The sequence below is a fragment of the Prunus mume genome, linkage group LG4 (assembly GCF_029339155.1).
Source record: "Prunus mume cultivar Tortuosa linkage group LG4, ASM2933915v1, whole genome shotgun sequence".
Lineage (NCBI taxonomy): Eukaryota > Viridiplantae > Streptophyta > Magnoliopsida > Rosales > Rosaceae > Prunus > Prunus mume.
The window spans coordinates 4,967,625-4,988,867 of NC_142701.1; the positions used below are offsets into that span (position 1 = coordinate 4,967,625).

The 21,243-nt window shown below is 43.1% G+C and overlaps 1 protein-coding gene across 1 annotated transcript; it reads left to right on the forward strand.

The window, feature by feature from the left end:
• The first annotated feature begins 18,488 nt into the window (after window positions 1-18,488).
• LOC103328493 (uncharacterized) lies at window positions 18,489-20,806 on the forward strand. Its single transcript, XM_008230888.3, has 2 exons — window positions 18,489-19,274; window positions 20,665-20,806. Coding segments are annotated over exons 1-2 (621 nt in total). The 5' UTR covers window positions 18,489-18,654; the 3' UTR covers window positions 20,666-20,806.
• The last annotated feature ends 437 nt before the right edge of the window (window positions 20,807-21,243 follow it).

The following is a 21,243-nucleotide window of genomic DNA, read 5'->3' on the forward strand; positions in this document are numbered from 1 at the left end:
TTTTCCGTCGATGCGTTGTTGTCGCATAACAAATATTCTTCGTAAATCGCGCAAAGGTTTGTCGGCGAACAATTGTGTCGTTCCTAAAGCTTTTGTGCAACGAAGGTTAGCTATCGCTCAACTGCGCGACCAATGTAAAACTTGGTGCGCAAAGTCTTTCTTTAAGCTCTTTGCGCAACGAATTTTCTATCGCGCTAAAATTTGTGCGACTAAAAGTAACTTTGTGCGACGGAACGAAATTCTCTTAAATCATACAAATCGTAAAATGTAGAAGTGATATATGTGGAAATGAAAAGCGTTCATTTGCGCCAAGGTGGTGCCCAAGGATGACATTGTAAGTTGTGGGGCGTCGGCGATAAGGAAGGAGTAGTAGTGATTGCCCATCGGTCTTGAACCAATAGAGATAGGGAGATGGATGCTGCTAACGGGCTGGACAACATCACCGTAAAAGCTCACAAGGGGTGTGATGCTTCGGTCTAGCAAGTGAGCAAGGACACGGAGCTCTTTGAAAGCATCGACAAACATCATACTGATCGAGGTGCAGTGTCCACCAGTAAAACGCCCAACATTAAAGTTAGAAATGTCTGCGCGGATAATGAGTGGGTTGTCATGTGGGAGAATGAAACCACGTTCTTCCTCCTCACAAAAGGTGATAGGGGCCCAACCTGATTTTTGCGTCTTAGGCAGGCGTCCATGCTCAGGTGCTGAAGACCTAGTGCGCATAGGAAGAACGGAAATAATGTTTGATGGAGTTGTTGGAAGTGTCGGCCAACGTGGGACCACCACTGATGGTGGAGATCATGTTGATCTACCTTTGGTGAGGGTTAGGTGAGGGTGGGAGGTTGTGCACATATTTATCCAGCTTCCCCTCACAAATAAGTCCTTCAATGATGTTGCGCAAGGCAATACAAGATTTGGTATCGTGGGCACTGAACTGATGAAAATGGCAGAAGACACCTGTGTTTGGCATAGGCATGTTGGTCGGTCTCCTAGGGGGAGGCTTGGGTATTATGGGTGCCTCGTGCACTAGGACATTCTCATAGGTAGTGTTCAGGGTGGTGAAGACCTCAAACCTAGGCTTGGGTGTGAAGGGGAGTGGGGCCCGATCACTTGTCCTGGGAGGGTTGCTTCCACTACTGGTGGTGGTTGCCATGTGCCACGCAACACTCTGCTTTGAAGGTATGCTGGTAGCTATCCTTCCTTTTGGGATGCTGGGCACTCTGGGTACTTGGTGTGGGGGCAGAATGTTGAGGTGGGGCTAGGGTGGGTACTAAAGCAAGTGGAGGATAAGCAAAAGTGTTACGTGCCGGGGTGGTTGGGCCACGCTTGGAATTGAAGTACTCGGCCTTGGCTTGAATGGTTGCCTATTTCGTTAGCTCCGCATATGCGTTCCAAGGGTTGTTGTGGACTAGGTACTGGAAGTTGGACTCGCGGAGGCCACTCTTGAAAGCACCGAATGCACACGATCGTCAGTTTCTAGGCAACGAGAATATTCGTGGTTGAAGGCAGCTACATACTCCCGAAGGGGTTCATCCTCACCCTGCCAAGCATGTACAAGTCGTCTGCGGAGTATAAATGATCAATCTGGATCATGAAATGGTCCAGGAAGGTCCGCCAGACTATCAAATGATTTGATGGTGCGGGGTTCACTGTAGAACCAATTCAGGTCGCGCACTAAGAATGGAAGGGAAGAGGAGGCACTTGCCCTCATCGTACCCTTTGCATCCGAGGGCGACCGAAAGAGTGGATATGGGTAAGAGGATCCTCCATGCCGTGTAGAAGGCTATGCAGAGCGGCTAGATGTACTTCTCCAGTGATAATTGAGGATACGCCATTAAAGGCTCTGGGTCGTGGCTTCGCCCAGAGGGGCTAGTGACTACTGAGTCGCTCACTCTCCATACGCCAAACCTTCTCAAAGAAAGCCTCATGGCCAGTCGGCATGAGGGAGAGTGTCTGTCTGAAGGCCTAAGGTGTAGGTGAGCAGAGCCGGGTAAAGTTCCCATTCTTGAATGCCTTGGTGTGATCGATTCTCAGTCATATGGATGGTGTAGGGATATTTTTGTTCCAGCCTGATGAATGGACTCAGCTGCCGTCAAAAGAAAACGAACAAAATTCCCCAAGTGCCTGAGTTCGAGAACCAAGCTCCCAAAAGAGTTTTTGGAATGTTTGATGAAGCTTTAGAAAAACTCTCTTCGGTTCTTTTCACCAATAGCCAAATAAACATAATAAGTCGATTAATGGCTTAGTTGAGGCGCTTGTGGAATGGGAGCTAAGCTTTCACAAGTTTAGTAATTTGAGAGAGAGAGACATGAATTTCTTACAGAGAACGAAGGTTTGAAGTAGGGTAGAGGAAAATTAGGCTGATTTTTATCTTAAGGGAATAAGAAAACAATAGAAGAAGAATATTGGGTGGCTTGAGTAAATTCTCAGTTGCTTAACAAAGCTTGGTCAAGCTCTGGATGATGATTTTTCTGGGTAGAGGAAGCTTTTTTTTATAAGCAGAAAGAACCCTAATTTCATCTAACTTTCTTATCCTTTTTTCGCTGCTCCACCCCACTTGATCCTATTTGGTGAAATTTTCCTATCTAAAGAGCATGGGTAAGGAGCCCTTTGGGGTTCCAAGAGTTTTGTGTGGCTGGACCTCCCCATGAGGGTGAGGCGCCACTTGCTTTCCTTCTTGATTTTCCAAATAGAGCTTATAGTGGAAAAGAAGATGGGTAGAGCTTTTTTGTCCGATAGGTATTCTTCCTACCTTCATGGATTTCCTTTGATCCCTGCCATGGCTACTTCGTTGACCGTCCTTGGAGTTCTAACAGGGGTGGAACTTGGTGCCAGGTTTTTAGAAGTTGTTGGGCTGGGCTTATATGCATGGTATTGGGTTATTGACCTATTATTTCCAGCTTTTGATAGGTTTTCGTCAAAGTGTTATGGCAGGCTACTTGACATCCTCCTAAGGCATTGGACCATTTTTCCCTTTTCTCTCATGCTAACCCATGTTTTCTTTGGGCCCGAGGAATAGGCTTGAGTTTGAATGCCCCCAAGTGGCTTAAAACTTTCGCCCGAACCCTCAATAGGCCCCTGTGATCGCTTGTTTCCTTCCATACCATAACCTTCTCAGCAAAACCTAGGTAATTATGTGGGTTGGGCCCACTTAAGCTTGTTGCATGGCTTGGTATTGGAATAGTGGTTGTTTAGATGGCATCGTGTGCTTATTTAACATGCTTGTGCTTTGTTCCGCAATATGCTATGATCAAGCCAAGTGGTATCGGATAGGTTGGTGAGTGTGAATTTATAAAGCCGGTACATTTTTTATTCTTTTGCGCATGTTTGCTCGGCGTGAAGCATGGCCCCCGGCTTATGTGGGTGCATCCCACAATTTCTCTTATGTCCCAATTGGGTTTCTTTCGCGATCAATTTATTCGTGTTGCGCTAAGAGCAAACTTGGGCCTAGTCCTTGGATTTTTGGGCCTCAACATTAGTCCCCTTGATTATTGAGGTCATGAACAGATATTGAGACGGGCCAAATAATCAAACCCTGCCCAAAAGAAAAATCAAATCCACGTTGGTGATGTGACCTTCTCATTTCCCGCGTGTGTGCTGCCATGATTATCTTCCAGCAGTCTTTTATGTTCCCCAGGTAAGCGCTTCCATCAAACCAGTTTTATTTTATCCATATTTTATTTCCTCTTCTTTCTTTCTCCTTTTTGTTTTGGTTTCTCTTCTCCGTGCATGCGAACCCAAAAAACCTCTTGCTCTCTTCTTTCGAATTTGCTGGCTCTTCTTCATGCCCAGGCTTAGAGAACTCTTGACACGAGAAATCGCTGAGAGGCACCATCCATAACCGAGTTGGTTGAGTATAGAGAAACCGCCAGAATCGCTGGGAGGAGCCACCGCTCCCCTTTAAAATCCCCAAATTTCTCGAACTTCTCCTTCAATTCATCAAAGACCAAGCTTGGCAGAGTGACTTGGCAAAACGTGAAGTAATTTTGGAGAGAAAATCGCAAGACAGTTCCTCCTTCCTTCGATTTTGGCAAGCTGTTGGAAAAACACAATCGAGGGTAGTGGTAAGCATCGTTCTTTTACTTCTTCCCCTGTTTCTTTATCTCATTACTGCATACAAATACACTTATGCATATGCACTCACATGCATATATGCGCATATGAGAGCATCCATACATATGTATTCTGAGAATCCCTCACGAACAGGGTGCCTTTTCTTCAGTCCCTTTTGTTGCATGTTCTTTTTAATTTCTTGTACCCAAAGCTTGATTAGGGATTTCAAATGTCCGCCAAGTGATAATTTGTCTTAGTTGAACACAAAACTTCTAGATGGTGTCAAACCATGGTAGAAAAGCATAAGCATGCATTGTTTTGAATGTCCTTGCTTTTATCTGGGAATAGTCAATCCATGGATGATTTATTCCTATGGTTTGGGTTTTCTTTCATATTTGCATTGGATAGCCCTTTCCTCTTGTAGGATGGAATTATATGATGGCATTAATTCAATCCTTACGCTAGCATGGCTTGGCACGAAATTATAAAGATGCGCTTGTGTTCAGCAATCGTGAACGTGCCAGAACTTATACATTTTGTTCCTTCCCTCTTTTTTTGCAAGTATCTGTGACCTCGTTGGTTTTACCATGGCATCCATTGATCTCCCACCGATTATGCTAGACCACCTCTATTAAAGCAGGAGGACCCTTTTTGTCGCTTGAAGAAGCTCGGGAGAATTCTGTTGTCGGTGATGAGCCACACTTTGAAACCACTCCCGTAATTGAACTCCGCTTCCATATCCAAATCTTGCATTGAGAGAGGCTGTTTCAGCTGCTCCCTATTCTTCCAATATCCCTGCAGCATTAGTAAGGGTTGGTCAGAGTGGGTTGACCGTGAACTACTAGATCCATCCACATGCGACACTTTGCGCAGAGCACAAGTTCTTGATGCCACCTTCCTTTCCAAGTTGTGGGATATCCAAATCAAAGCAAAGATGCTTCGCCATGTGGTCAGGTGGTGGAGCATTGCTACTCACACCTTTATATGTTCATGGGGGCGATTTACCCCACTCTTGATGACGTGGCAAATATCTCTTGCCTCCCAGTTTGTCGCAACCGGAGCCCTTTGGACATCACCCTTACCCCGGAGAAATAGACAAGCTTGCAGTCCTCGAAGGGTACCCCAAATTCTCCCAGCACTTCGCTCCAATTTAGCAACTAGATACAGTACTTTGGGGATGTGAATAGATAGGGACCTTGTCGGTTGGCTGCATTCATATCATTGTGGCTTAGGCAATTCGTGCTTTGCAATTTTTCTCAGGATTGCCTGCATAAACTAGCATTTCCCTTGGCTTTGGCCACAGCCCGAGGAGACTCGATCCCCCTAGCCCCCATGTTCTTAGGCCATCTATACCGGCTACTTGACCAGACTCAACTTTTGGAGAAAAGTGCAGCAACCATGGGCGTGGAGACTCTCTTGAATTCTGGTTTTTTGCAGGTATCATATATATATATATATATATTTTTTTTGTTGTTGTTGTAGGGAAGATGGGTACACCAAAGAGGAAGAGAAGTGACACACCTCTCGTGTCCCCACACGTGACTCAAAAACGCCGTAGCATGCGCATCCTACATGCAAGATTTACTGGAGCTCACGCATAGCGGTAGCCGAGCCTCCGGAGCTAGAACTATGGTGACGATTGATGATGATAGTGATGATAGCGATACTACTAAGACCGAGGCTAGCGTTCCGGAGCAAGAGGACGTTAGTGATATTGGCAACACGCATGAGGATTTTGACGAGGAACAACTATGATCATGATGAGGATGCATTTGTACAATCCGGTGAGTATCCAGAAGAACAAGGTAGCTCGGGTACTCTCTCTGAATCTGCTGGTAGCAGTGTGCGCCATATTAGCATTGAGCCGACTTGGCATATCTTAAATTCCATTCTCCTTTCCTTCTTCGCATCACAGACTGCTTGCTCACCACCCGTCCTCATCTTGCAGGTTATCAATATTGCTGAGAGCTCAAACCTTGTTGTGGCCATTGTTGACCCTACACAAAGTGCCCATGAGGTATCGGCTCTGTTTGATTTACTTTTTTTTTTTTTTTTTTTTTTTTTTGCTTTTGCCTAATTTGGTGATTGCCTCTCTCTTACCTTTTGCTAGCGTATGTAACCTGTTGATTATCTCTTACTTATCCTTGCATACATACATATATATATAGGGGGCGGATCCGTGAAACTACATTTTTGACACAAGTTTTGACACAAATTTTCAACCATTAGATTAGAAAGGATTGAATGGTTGAGATTATGTTTCATTAATTGCTTAAATTAAATTAAATCTCTAATGCCAAGTAAATTTCATTTATTTATTAGTTGTGATAATCCTGAAAATCACTCATTATCTTTCCCCCTTTTGTTTTCTTATCATTTTCTCTCTTCTCAATTAATATCCTGCGAAACCTCACCATTACCTTCCCCTTACCATTTTCATCAGCACCAACCGAGCATTCTCCCATGACATAGAAAATCTGTCTCAAGCTACCAATATTGAAGAGAAGATAGGATTTTAATATTTAAAAGAAAAGCTCAGATTCGTTGCAATATTTCTTCTCTATGGTTTGGTTGGTCTAACTCTGTGTTGCTCTCTCTCTCTCTCTCTCTGTTTTTTTCTAATAATTATTGGTGGGAAAGTGTAAGATGTAGAGGGGAGATGAATGAATGGAGAAGAAGAGAGAGACACAGAGATGTAGAGGGACGAAGGGCAAGAGCAAAATAGGAAATAAAGAGAATGAAAACTAAAGGCGCGTTACTTCCCTAACTCTGAAGTAATTTTGATTGAACAAAAACAAAAACCCAGTTTCTCTCCAACGCCCACAAATTGGCTAGATTAATGTGATCTACTTTGCAACTTGTTGTATAGATTATTAAAACAATGATTTATCATTATAAATCTTAACTCTAAGGATTAATTGCTAGTTTGTGATTTAGATGGAATGATTTGCTGAAATTGGATGGCTAGTGTGTGATTTTAGGGTTACTGAAAAAACCAAGAATAAGAAGGGAGGTAGTGTTAATGAGAAGGCACGAAGAAGAGAAGAAGATAGAAGAAGTGCCTTGTGTCAATAAGCCATCAAAACTTAATTAAATGAAGAGAGAGGAAATAAAAAAGTCAATTAAAATTTATTTTCTATAATTGCTTATTTAAAGAACAAAATAATTAATTTGTTTAATCACATCCATTGATAGTGGGCTAATCCAAGGGTTTAAAACTTGTGTCAAAACTTGTGTCAAAAATATAGTGCCACGGATCCACCCCCATATATATATATATATATTTATTTATTTATTTATTGGAGACTGAGCATGTTGCTCAAAACATGGAGATTGTGCCTGTGGTGCCTTCTTCCTTCAACACACTTAACACATTGGTTGAGGCGAGGTATGGGAGTGGTATTATTTACCAACCCCATTTATTCTGCCTTTTCATTGGGACTGGTTCTTGTTTGTATATCCTTATTCTAGCCCTTGTCGAGTCATCTCCGATTATGACATCAACAAACCCTTAGGACAAGGCATTTTTGCTTCAAATCACGAGCCCCTTGCTACCTGTCGTTCAACACTTCCTTCGATGGGACCTTGAGCCTGCCATTTCGCCAACCTTTCTAGGAGCTTTCCGAAGTAAAACTTTTACCTTTCAATGAACGCTACCTACTCCCTCTCCTGTTCAATCACTTCCAGAGGCCAGAACCTAGCCCCTTGGCACCTCTTCCAGCGATCTTATTTGGTGACACTGCTACTGTTGAGGATGCCCGGGTTAATGACATTGCTGCCAAGAACATTTCTGCACAGTGCCTTTCTAGCATGTCTTGGAAGGATTGGGAGAATTCTTTTACTGCATTTAAGGATTTCTTCAATCGTGGTGCTCAGGTCCTTCGGTCCGCTGATGAACTCCTGCCACTTCATCACCGATTTAATGGTTACGCAACATTCCGGGGAGCTCTTGTTTATCCCAAGACAGTTGTAGCTTTAGAGAAATTTATGGACAAATATGGGGATTTTATGGACATGACTGGCATTATATCTTCTTTTTCGTAGTGCGCAGCTTTCCGGACCCTTAGCTTGGTGCTCCATGGAATGGATACCATGCATCTATGGGATATCACAGACCATCAACTCCTTTGCTGGCGTGATGCAATCTGTGAAGCCATGACCTTGGGTTTTCGAGTGGAGTTTCTTTTGAACTTGGTGAAAGATTTAGCACGTGTTGTATTTGGGGCATGAGCTATTCACAATATGGAGTCATTTTCTGGTCTCGATGAAATAAGAGCAGCAGCGAAGGCTTTGAATCTTAAGCAACGTGAGTTGGAAAATCAGCATGGGGAACTGCATGCCCTTCTTCTTGCCCAGGGTGTTTCTTCCGACTGTGCCTTCTGTGTGGTGGAAGCAGTGACAAAGTCCTTTCACAAGGCTTCCTCTGTTCTCTTTTAGCTATGCTTGATGGTTTGAGGTTCATAACTATTTATCCCTACTTATTTTACCTTTCCTTTGGTAACCCTATCTGGCACCAGTCCTGCCTTCTTCTGACATCCACTTTACTCTATCTTGCAGGTTGCATTTCTCTTGGTGTACGACTGACCAGCTTAACACATTTTAGGATCCCTCTTCAAGACTGAAGAACACATTAATTCTTGGCTTGTATAACTTAATCCTATTTAGGTGTAAATACTTGTATCAGAGCTTGCTGCAGTATTGTTGTGTTCAAGCTGCTGGAATCTAAGTCCTCTTTTATTTTGGATACTAAAGACTCATTGTAATTTCTACTTGGTGGATATATATGCTGCCTGGTTGGTGAAATTTTTTGCTTGAGATCTCCTTGTAGTTTGGGTACCCTTTTAAAACAAGGTAGATGCTGCCAAAATTTTGGTAGGATCCTTGCTTATTTTACTTTTTCTCTTTTTTTTCCTTTCTTCAGAAAAAGGATTTCTGAATGTTGTGAGTATGCTAGTTTGTTTTGCAAATGCTTGGCTAGGCATGTTTCTCTTTGTCTTGTTGAGGCATGAAACCTACTGACTTCTTAGGATCCCATACAAGTGACTTTGTTTGGCATGTCTTCTGCTAAGTAGCGTGTTGTTTTTTTTTTTATTTTTATTGTAAGATATCTGCCGTATCGTCTATATACACGAAAGTTTGGGGCGTAGAAAGGCAAATTTCCAGCGATAGTTTTTTTTTTTTTTTTTCAAAATACTCCTCCATTTTCATTTCAAATCCCATGCTACCATAATGGTACATTTTACAAAAGCTTCACGGAGCAAGAAGCGAGAATATAGAAGGAGACCATATTTAAAAAGGAAAGAAATGCAATAACATAAAAAGATAAAATACGATGCCTACTTAGCAGTAGTAAGGCTTGAGCCACTTTCCATTGATGGGATCTGTTAGCATGCCTTCCTTGACAGAGATCAAGCGATATTAGCCACTGTTGTGCACTTCCTTGACTGCAAATGGACCTTCCCATTGTGGAGTAAACTTGGAAGGCCCCGATATTTGTCTTCTCACATGCTCGACAACTTTTAGCATAAGATCTCCTCGTTTGAAGGCTTAAGGCTTAACAGTTCTGTTATATGCATGGGCAACAGTTTTGTGGTAAAGTGCCATTTTTCTTTCGTCCACAGCTTCGAGGTCTAACAAACGCTAATCCAAGCATGACTTCGCATCCCATTCAAGATCGTTGACAACTGATACCCTAGCTGTGGGGATGGTAATCTCCACATGTGAGATAGCATCAGACCCATATACGAGCGAATAAGGTGAGAAACACAGCGCCGTGGAGAGGTGCGGTAAGCCCACAAAGCATCCAGCAGGTGAATACTCCAACCGCCTTCATACTCATATACCATCTTGCTCAAAATCCTCAGTATTGTTTTGTTGGTAGCCTCTGCTTGACCATTTCCCTGCAGGTAATAGGGTGTGGAGCAGTGATGCTTAATACCGTAACCACTAAGTGTCGAGCTCACTTGCTTGTTAACGAAAGGCGTGCCATTATCCGTAACCATCTTGTATGGGATTCCATATTTGCACACAATGTATTCTCGGATGAAATTTGAGACAGCAACTCCCGTGGCCTTTTGAAGAGGAATTGCCTCGACCCACTTTGTGAAATATTCCGTAGCTGTGAGAATCCATATGTAACCATCAGAAGGGGGATGGATTGTCCCAAGTATGAAAAGGCCAAGGAGTGCGCATGTCTTGCAATAGTGTAGGAGGTTTGTGACTCAAATTAGCATGGATTTGGCACGTGTGGCACTTCGTAATGAAGACGCATGCATCCCTCTTCATGGTAGGCCAATAATATCCAAAACAGTAGAGGGTAGCGTAGAACACGTAGGACAATTAAACTGAATTTCAGCTGCTTGCTTTTTCATCTCCGACCAATAATAACCTTTGCGTTGCAGGCGCCGATACAAACTAATCACTAGTTCCAAATTGCAAGTGTTATCATGTACCTCTTGGAGCTTTACTCGTACTTCTGTCATCCCTATGCAAGCGAGTCAAAATTCCTTCTGGAAGGCGTCTGTAAAGCTCCCCAAAGATGATGGCATAATCTTTTAACTCTTTGATGTCGCTTCCCTTGTCTATCTTCTCTTTCACAAGCCTCCTCGGCTCATCTTGAGTCATTGTTTCGAACTACCGTCATATCCTTTTTTATCACAGTAATATTGGGTTGTTCTTCAACAAATGAGAGCTTCGACCCCAAGGTAGCCAAAGCATCAGCATATCTATTAGTAACCCCCGGGATATGTTCCAACACAACTTGTTTGAAAGAATTGACAAGCCTTTCAGCAACAGTATTATATGGTGCCAATGTTGCTTCCTTCACAGCAAAATTCCCTTGTAATTGACTCAACACCAGGTTTGAGTCCCCAATAATTTTAATTCTTTCTACACCCACCTCCTTCGTTGTAAGCCATTCCCATAATGAAAGCCTCATACGCTGTATTATTTGTGCATGGAAAATTTAGCTTGAATGAGAGGGTCGTGGCTTGCCCCTCAAGATTAACGAGCACCACACCTGCTCCTCCACCATTCGATGTAGAAGACCCATCAAAATAGAGGATCCATGATTTCTCCTTCGTAACAACAGCAACTATTTCCGGTAGCTCCCCCAAAACCTCCTTAAAAAGAATTGATTCTTCTACTTCAAGAAATAAAGCCAACATGTCAATCACGGCTTGTCCTTTGATGGCTTTAGGAGTGGTGCATGTGATATCGAATTCGAACAGCTGTAGCAACTAATGTTCGAGACGTCCAGATAACACCGGCCTTGTGAGCAAGTATCTTACGGGGTTAGACTTCACTATGAGCTGCAGCTTGTGAGCAAGGAAGTAATGTCGCAAGTGCTGTGCAGCATAGACAAGAGCAAGGCACAAGAGTTCAGTCTCTGGGTACCTTGTTTCAGCTTCCCTTAGTTGTCTACTCACATAATAAATAGGATTTTCCTTTCCACCGTTGTCATCTTGAACGAGTAAAGCCCCAACCGCTGCATTTGTCGCAGCCAGATAAAGCTTGGGAGGAAGTCCGGAATGGGTGCTCTCATGGTGGGCAACTTAGTAATTATTTGTTGCACTTGCTGATAGGCCTCTTGGCATTTCTTACTCCATTCATATGGCTTGCCCTTCTTGAGTAAGGGAGGGAAAATACTCAATTCCTTTGGGTTTCTAGGTGGCGCAAGAGAATTTATGTCCCTAGTCTTTTCAGGATCCACATCTATGCCACGCTGGTGTACTTGACACCCCAAGAATTTACAGTGAAACCCACGAATCGCACTTCTTTGGATTCATCTTCAACCCGTACAGCCGGCACCTTTCCAGCATCTTCCTCAAAACTTCTTGATGACTTTCTCTGGTTTTGGATTTCAGCACAAGGTCATCCACATACTCTTCCACCTTTTTTCCCATCATGTCATGAAACACCGCCGTTTGGTAGGTGGCGCCAGCATTTTTAAGACCAAACGGCATGACCGTGTAATAAAAATTCCCATATGGTGTTTGAAAGGCTGTCTTCCTGGCATCCTTAGGCGACATCTTGATCTGATTGTAGCCACTAAATCCATCCATGAATGACAACAAGCCTTGACCCGAGGTTGAATCGATCAAGATATCCATGTTGGGCAATGAAAATTCATCTTTTGGGCAAGCTCGATTGAGGTCTCGGTAGTCCGTGCATATTCTAATCACACCAGTCTTCTTTTTCACAGGAACAATATTTGCTAGCCATGTTGGGTGCTTGATTGGCTTGATGAATCCTGTAGCTAGCAACTTTTCAATCTCCACCTTGATTTGCTTTTCAATTTTAGGATGAAAATTCCACCTCGGCTGCACAACAGGTTTGTACCAAGCTCAATATTCAAAGTATGACTAACTAAGTTTGGATTTAAGCCGGGCATTTCCTCGTAGCTCCAAGCGAACACATCCCGAAATTCCTTTAACAAGGACACAAAGGCCTTCTTTTCTTCTATTGTCAAATGAATGCTGATGGAGATAGGTCTTGGGGCAGAGGGATCCTCACTCAAATCAATTGTTTCTAGTTGCTCAGCTACCGTTGTTGATCCATCTTACATGTGTCTAGGTGTTGTTATTGGCATGGGTGCGTTGTCATTTGGACCCTTACGGTTGTTTGCTTGCATCACTTCTCCTTCATACTCGGGGCTTTCCCGTAGAACACGGTTGAGCCCCCAATCCCATAAGCGGTACACGTGCATCCGTCTGGCAACAGCGTTACTTTCGAGCATTGGGGATGATCATAAGCATGGTTGTTGACCTCCGAGTGTCTCTTTCTTTCTCAATCAACAATGGTTATGAGTTCTTCATTGCTTAGATCACGAATTTCAGTCCATAAAGGCAGATAGGTCCCAAAATCCTTGGATGGGCTGCTTCCAATATCAGTGAACTCAGTGTAAAATTCTGCCTCGGAGTAGTGAGCTTCGTTTTTGTTGAATGGTGATTGATTTCCAAGTATGCGAAGTGGCCTTAACCCAATCCTTCCTTTCACGCATTGATGGTAAGTAGAGACCACAAGTTTGTGCTTGTTGAGCCATGGCCTTCCAAGTAAAGCATTGTAAGCCACATCCACGTCTACCATATAGAACTTGGTGAGTGACCGGATTGGGCCCACCTTCAAGTTTACTTGCATGTGACCAACAGTAACTTCACTCTTATTTCCGAAACCACTGATGCTTGTTTGGGATTGCACAATCTTGGATAGTGGAATACCAGCTGCTGTAAGCACAGACAGAGGCAATATGCTGACAGAGGAACCCGTATCTATCAAAGCTCGTCTTATAAACACATCATTGATCTGTCCCTCCAAGTAGAGCGGTCTCCTATGATCTGGATATGGAACTTCCATGTCTTCATCCGTAAAAACAATAGCATTATCATTTCCCAAGAATGACCTTTGTGGTTGAGTAGCAAAGCAATGAAGGTTGGATTCCGCAGAGATATTCATGAGAGCTATAGTAGCTTCTTCCCTTGCTTGAGGCCCAAAGCCAAGTTGGTCAAAGAGTGTTTTGAACTTTGGGTTCCTCTGGAGGACTTGCAAAGCTGTGAGCCCTTGCTTCAGACCTAGGTAACGTTCCATCATGCTTGTTTCAACCTTTGTAAGATTATGAAATGTCACAGCAGTTGTCTCCTGTTGTCCTGATGAAGCCTCCGAGTAACATTCTTCTGGCATGTCTAACATAAAAACTTTGTTACCTAAGTCATCACCCCATCCGTCAGCGAGCGGCCATGGAGTGTTGTAGCTTGAAGGCTTCGAATATTTACACCAATATGCCTTTCCCATGTTTCCACAAGGTTCCCATATAGCTTCTGCCGGCTTCGGGTCATTCCTCTATAGGTGGCATAGTTCATCATTGTCGAGCAAATCATCGAAGCATGTGATGACAGCGGCTACCTCGTTCCCCCTTCGTTTTGGCAAAGGGTCTGCATCAATAGTTTGTTTTCTAGAGGGAAGCTCAAGGACTCCCTCATGTATTTTAGCATGTAAAATCCTCCTTAAGCTCTAACAGGCAATGGTTGGGTGTCTTACAAATTGATGGTAACGGCAGCATCTAGGATCATTTTTCTCCTCTCTAGTAGGGACTTTGTAGGGCCTGAGGGGCTTGATTGCGCCATCAGTGATCATCGTGTCAAGGATGGCATGGAATTCCTCATCTTTGCATGGTAGTGACGGATATGTCTCCATGTCCTTCCATTTGCGTGAGTTGTAGTCACCGGATGGCTTGTCTTCTATAGCTAGCGTTTGGTGTGCTTCCTTTTTCTCACTCCTCCACATCTTCTGCCCTACTGGTTGGACAGACATACTTGTCTTTCTCACTACTTCCAGCAGCCGAGAAAATTGACTGATGCCAATATTCTCCAAATAAACTCTATAATTCGCCACGATGTTGCTAATGCAAATTTCTACAAGTGCCTCCTCGTCTTTCTCGTCATAGCAGTCTAGAGCCAGGTCTTGGAACCTGCGTACGAAGTCCACAGATCTTCCCCCTATTTCTGGCAGGTATTGTTGAGTTGTGTGGTAGTAACTCTTTCTTCATGTTGGAAATATTTCTTACAAAACCTATATGCCAAATCATCCCAAGAGCGAACAGTGCCTAATGCCAATGCTGTGTACCATGTATAAGTCCGATCGGTAAGACTTTTTGAAAATTCTCGAAGTCAGAGATTGTAATCACTAGCATGTGGTCCCAAAGCATCAACGAAACGGTTGACATGCTCATTCGGGCTTCCCTTCCTTCCATCGAAAAGAACAAAGCTTGGTGTTTCATAGCCTTTAGGATATGGCTGCTGGAGTAAGCTCAATGGATATGGTGGCTGAGGAATGTACTTCCAATCCTCCTGGCCGACTAAGCTCTTTTTCTAGCATGGCAACGACATCCTCCTCGGTAACAAAAGATGGTCCTTTTGTTGGACCTTTTTCTAGCAGCAGCAGATTCCTCTTGTGGATGCCTGTCATCTTCTCCGCTTGGCTTAGAGACATAATTTTTTAATTCTTTGATGGTGTCCATCATCTCCCCTTGGGTTTCCCCATAGCCTGTATAGGTGTAATGAGGTCTGTGAGGGTGAAAGCTCCCTCACTTGCAAGTTCTTGTTCTCTAGAGGAGTCATTTTACCTTCATTCCGAATCATCATGGTTGGGCCCATCTTAGGAAGCCATGGTATTGCTCTTAGTCTTCTTCCTTGGAGGCATTAGTGAGAATGGCAGCCTGGTCCCCAATTTATGTAGGGGTATTTTTGTTCCAGCAGCCTAATAAATGGGCTCAGACTGTAAGAAGAAAACAAACAAAATTCCTCGAGTGCCTGAACCCTAAACCCTAAACCCTAAAACTCTCTTAGGTTCTTTTCACCAATAGCCAAATAAACATAATAAGTCGATTAATGGCTTAGCTTGAGGAGCTTGTGGAATGAGAGCTAAGCTTTCACAAGTTTAGCAATTTGAGAGAGAGAGAGAGAGAGAGAGAGAGAGACATGAATTTCTTACAGAGAACGAAGGTTTGAAGCAGGGCAGAGGAAAATTAGATTGATTTTTATCTTAAGGGAATAAGAAAACAATAAAACAAGAATATTGGGTGGCTTGAGTAAATTCTCAGTTGCTTGACAAAGCTTGGTCAGGCTCTGGATGATGATTTCTCTGGGTAAAGGAAGCTCCCTTTTATAAGCACAAAGAACCCTAATTTCATCTAACTTTCTTCTCCCTTTTTCGTTGCTCCTTCCCACTCGATCCTATTTGGTGAAATTTTCCTATCCAAGGCGCATGGGTAAGGAGCCCTTTGGTTCCAAGAGTTTTGTGTGGCTGGACCTCCCCATGAGGGTGAGGCGCCACTTGCTTTCCTTCTTGATTTTCCAAATGGAGTTTATAGTGGAAAAGAAGATGGGTAGAGCTTTTTGTCCGATGGGTATTCTTCCTACCTTCATAGATTTCCTTCGGTCCCTACCATGGCTCCTTCGTTGACCGTCCTTGGAGTTCTAACTTGGGTGGAACTTGGTGCCAGGTTTTTACAAGTTGTTGGGCTGGGCTTGTATGCACGGTATTGGGTTATTGGCCTATTATTTCTAGCTTTTGATAGGTTTTTGTCAAGCTGCTGGAAATGGCTTTATTAATTTTGGGTTGATGTGGGCTTGTCTAAGTGTTATGGCAGGCTACTAGATTTCCTCCTAAGGCATTAGACCATTTTTCCCTTTTCTCTCATGCTAACCCATGTTTTCTTTGGGCTCGAGGAATAGGCTTGAGTTTTAATGCCCCAAGTGGCTTAAAACTTTCGTTCCCCGAACCCTCAATGGGCCCCGTGATCGCTTGTTTCCTTCCATACCACAACCTTCTCAGCAAGCCCCTGGTAATAATATGGCTTGGGCCCACTTAAGCTCGTAGCATGGCTTGGTATTGGAATAGTGGTTATTTAGATGGCATCGCGTGCTTATTTAACATGCTTGTGCTTTGTACCGCAATAAGCTATGATCGGGCCAAGTGGCATCAGATAGGTTGGTGAGTGTGAATTTATAAAGCGGGCGCATTTTTGATTCTTTTGCGCATGTTTGCTCTGCGTGACTCATGGCCCCTGGCTTATGTGGGTGCGTCCCACAATTTCTCTTATGTCCCAATTGGGTTTCTTTCGGGATCAATTTATTCGTGTTGGGCTAAGAACAAACTTGGGCCTAGTCCTTGGATTTTTTGGGCCTCAATAGATGGTAAAGCTCCCAATTATCCGAGTCCCCTACACCCTCTCCAGCAGGTAAGTGGGTTGGCTTCGGTGGGGGGCCTCGGTGTGCCACCCTTGAGTCTTTGAGATTAATAGGAATAGGGATAGGGTCTGGTGACGGTCCAAGAGACGGTCCCTGCAATCTCTATAGATCTTGGACTGGTTCATGGGGCCGGTCCTTCGGTGGGGAGATGTGAAGGAGCCGCGACTTGGTTGTCTCCGGATGGAGGGGGCCTTTACCCTTCTGAGCCTAGACTGGACTTGGGCACTATGGCGGGAATGCACCGGTTGGTTTGGCTGGGTATGCTCAGCATCCTGGGTGAAGTCATGTTAGGAGCCCGAGGATGAGTCCTCTCCCAGTTACGCTTCAGTGTGCGGTAGTCATACTCCAACTCGATATTTTTAGTATGAAGATATTCGTATTTCTCGGACATCTTGCAACGCTGGCGCGGAGGAGCTCTACTACACTGTGTAGATTGGCATCTGCTAAAGGTTTCCTTCGAGAGGTATCCCCGCGGGGGGTATGGTGCTGGGTATCATGGCTATCCTCTATTGGCATAGCAGAGTGTGGGATGAAGAAGAGGCAACGGGGCCTGATGCGAGAAGGAGCCAGCTAGGCTGGTAGAGAAAAATGGGATTTAGATGTCGTTTCCCACAAACGGCGCCAAACTATTGATGCTCTTTTTGGGAGGTCAACTTAGAGAGAAGTGGATAGTCTTCAACAGGGGAGAAGGTGATGACCTTCAGCAAGGGAAGAGCCTGCAGAAGACAAAGTAGGAGAAGCAGACATCAAGCTTCGGACATCGGTGTGGTGCCGGTCGAAGGCTCTCCGATACTTAAGTCAGCTGTGAGTGGTAAAATTGGCAAAGTAATAGTAAAAGTGAGAGAATAGTTACCCTTTTTACTTGGGTACTGTTTCCTAGTTATAGGGAAGTGAAAGTGGGAGGTTTGCACAAAGTTTTGATGTGGGACTTTGTACAAGTCACTGTGATGGTGACACGTGTCTTAGAGATTAGAATCGGCAGTTTAGGAGCTTGGCAATCGGGAGCTTCGGTAGGTGTCTGGCACCTCGGAAGAGTGTCTTCCTTCGGCAAGGAAGAAGGTGTGTTTGCCTTTGGTGCTAGTTGCTTTGATGTTGAATATGCTCGGTTGATTATGGTGTCGACAAAGGAAACAAACATGTAGATCCAGATATATGTACTTAATCATGTATTTGCCTATTTTGAAATGGTGAGTACTCTACGTGTCCATGGGTGATGGGTATAACTATAGTTACACAAAGACAAATGAAATAGTTAACTATGGTATGTCCATAGACGCATGTCAAATATTGAAAATGGTGATAAGAGTACATGTACATCTAAGATTAAAATTGTGAGCAAAAATATTTCCTTTTGAAATGTACCATTGTTTCACTTTATTTTCAATAATAAATCCAATATATTCTGAAAATCATAGGTCCATAATTAAGTATGAACATATAGCCCAAGAATTAGAAATCCAATTTTTCTGTTGTAATTTTATCACATTCTACTTTCTTCATTGCTAAATAAATTTTTTGGTGTTTTGACGTTTATGTTTGGGTTTTTTGGGTCCTTCAAGAAGCGAAAAAAAGAACTTCTGTGTTTGTCACTCCGTCAAATTCCACCACGTCAGGTCAGCACTCAAACCGCCACCCACAACACGCTAATATTAGATTTTCTTTTCCCTAAACAATCTAAAAACTGTGCGGTAGTGAAAAATAAATACAAACCAAAACAAACATCCCAATCCAGCAATCATCATCTCTCGTCCCCTCTGCTGCTCTTCTTCTTCCTTCTTTCATTCTCGACACAAAACCAGAACCAAAACGCCAAAGAAATATAAAAGAGAGAAGTGAGAGTGGGTGGTGGTGGTGGATGGCAAAAACCAACAAGTTCACGTCCATAAACTTCAACCACATCTACGAGAAAAACCTCTCCACCAATTCCAAACCCAACGCCAATAGCAAAGGCCCTTCTCCTTCTTCTTCTTCTTCTTCCTCCTACTCTGCCATTTCTTCACCCCACAACAAGACCCATGGCCGCATGCTTGTCCTGACCCGACCCACCCCAAAACCCATCTCCAACCCACCGCCCCTTTCGCCTCAACCTCAACCGCAACAGCAACCGCAGCAACCCCATCTCCAATCTCCATCTCAACAAACCCGGCAGCTACCCGATCAGATCCGGGCTGATCCGCTTTCCGATGCAATCTCGCTTCGTCCTTTAGGCCGAACAGGTTCGAGCCCGCCCATATTGTCTCCGGTTCCGAGGCACAAGGAAGCTCCGGGCTTGATATTGTCGCCGAAACCGGACAAGTTCGTGCCGCCTCATCTACGGCCGGGTTTTGTAGCGAAGGAAGAGCGCCCCAGACCGGTTCAGAAGCATTTTGGAGCTCCGGTTCAGTATGTGGAAGATGGCCGGCCCAAGTCGGGTGGTGGGAATGATAGGATGAGTCGGCCGAGATCGAGCGGGAACCGACCGACTTCCAGTGGATGGTAATGGCTTTCTTCCCAATTTCTCACATTTCTAGCTCTTCTATATTTAGTGCACTAATCAAATGATAGTTTTTTTAATTTTTTTGGGTTGTGTTTTGATGTAAATTACAGTGTTTCTTCGTGATTTTATTTTTTGTTTTTGTGTTTTCTAATGGATGGTTAGGTTGAATAGTTTGCGGAGGAGGATTTGTGCTAATTTCTGTTAACATGATTTTTTTACTAATTATAGAAATCCTTAAGGGGTTTGAACTTTTAAGAAAAAAATGGGGCTGCATGTGATCTTATCCATCACTTGTTTTGTGTAATGATTATGAGATTATGAGGATCCATAAATATGTTACTACAGTTTTACTTAAAATAATAGTAATAAGCTGTAAATTTGATATGTTGTGTGTGATTCAATTTACTGGCAGTGTAAAAGCTTGTGCGAAATTATTGTCCATCCTTGTTTACTTTATGCTTGTTTTCATGTTTGGGTTCCCATAATAGTACTAGAGAGAAATAGAGGCTCGGTTTGCTGAACGTAATTGATAGGAAGGAAATTTTAAGGGCAAATTACATACGCCCATCAACTTTGACCTGCGATTCATTTTGGTCCATGAACTTTATATCGATCATTTTGAATTTCAAACTTTCAATGTGTGTTTAGTGAGGACAGCGTTTAACTTCTGTTAAGATGGTCTTCTGCATTGCATGCGACCACCAAATCAAGGGAATGTTTTTCCGTCCCTCTTCCATCCCAACCCTTGAAATCCTTTTCAAATGCTCTGCAATTGCAGGAAGGACAGAATGCTCTTGATAATACTTGTCATGTGCAATGCAGTTGACCACTTTTAATGAAAATATGCAATACACATCTGTATGTATGATGATGAAAATGACTGGTTTTGCTAAACCTGGAGAAAGATAGATGCAATTGTAACTAGCTTTAGCCAAGTGTTATCCCTTTTCAAAATTTAAAGGCATTTGTTTTAATTTTAATTAAAAAAAAGAAAAAGAAAAAAGGATAGGGGTTGTTTACTTCCAAAATAGGAAGTCGGCTGTTTGATGCTTTGATTTGGTTGTAATTGCATTTTAGGTTAAGGGTCATTATCTTTTCTTGGTGTTAACTATGGAATGATGACTGCGATTAGGAGATCACCAAACAAATTAGAAGTTAACTCATTGCAATGCACTTGCCCCTGCCCTATCTTTTTATTCATCAGATACAGACGAAATAAAGACATAACCATCATTTTCTGTAAACTGCGTGAATCTCATGGTTTTTGTTTGAAGTAATTCTGTTAATGTAGCTTATTCCAATGTAGATTGGTTTTCCCGTTGAGTGTTGGACTGAAGATATAGATATGCTGAACGATTGCGTTTTGTTTTGTTTTGTTTTTTTTTCCAGATTTTGCTATGAGATTGTATTCCTTCCTGAGGACAAAGATGGAACTGCTATGATACCACAGTGAGATTTATATGCTGACCAGCTGCTATCTTATGAACCTCTGGAACTTGTTCTGACTTTCTGAAGAATCATCAGAATTTCAACTTAGCGAAATACAGGATTCAACAGTGTTGCATTGCACCTTTTGACCCAGATGACTGCAATTTTTTAATATTTTGTTTGAAATTTTGAAGTGTTGTACAAAAAAGGAAAGGCTTAAGCACCCAAGCCCCTTTTTTTAGCTTGGTAGTTGGCTTTGCTTATACCTTTAAGGGAGAGACCAAGGTGTGTATGGGATGTATACTCTACATGTGTGTTATTTACTTATCAACTGCATTTGAAGGTGAGCATAACGTTGGTACTTTAAAGAACTCCTGTGAAATTCATTCGTATCCACATTTGCTCGATCATTGCAGCTATTATCGTTTGGTACCATTGGGTCATGAATAATTATAGTAGGGTGTTTCTCGAGCCCCAACCCTAGACTCTAAACATTTCGTACTATCAAAAGATTTGTTTTGGTATTTCTGTTAACTGATA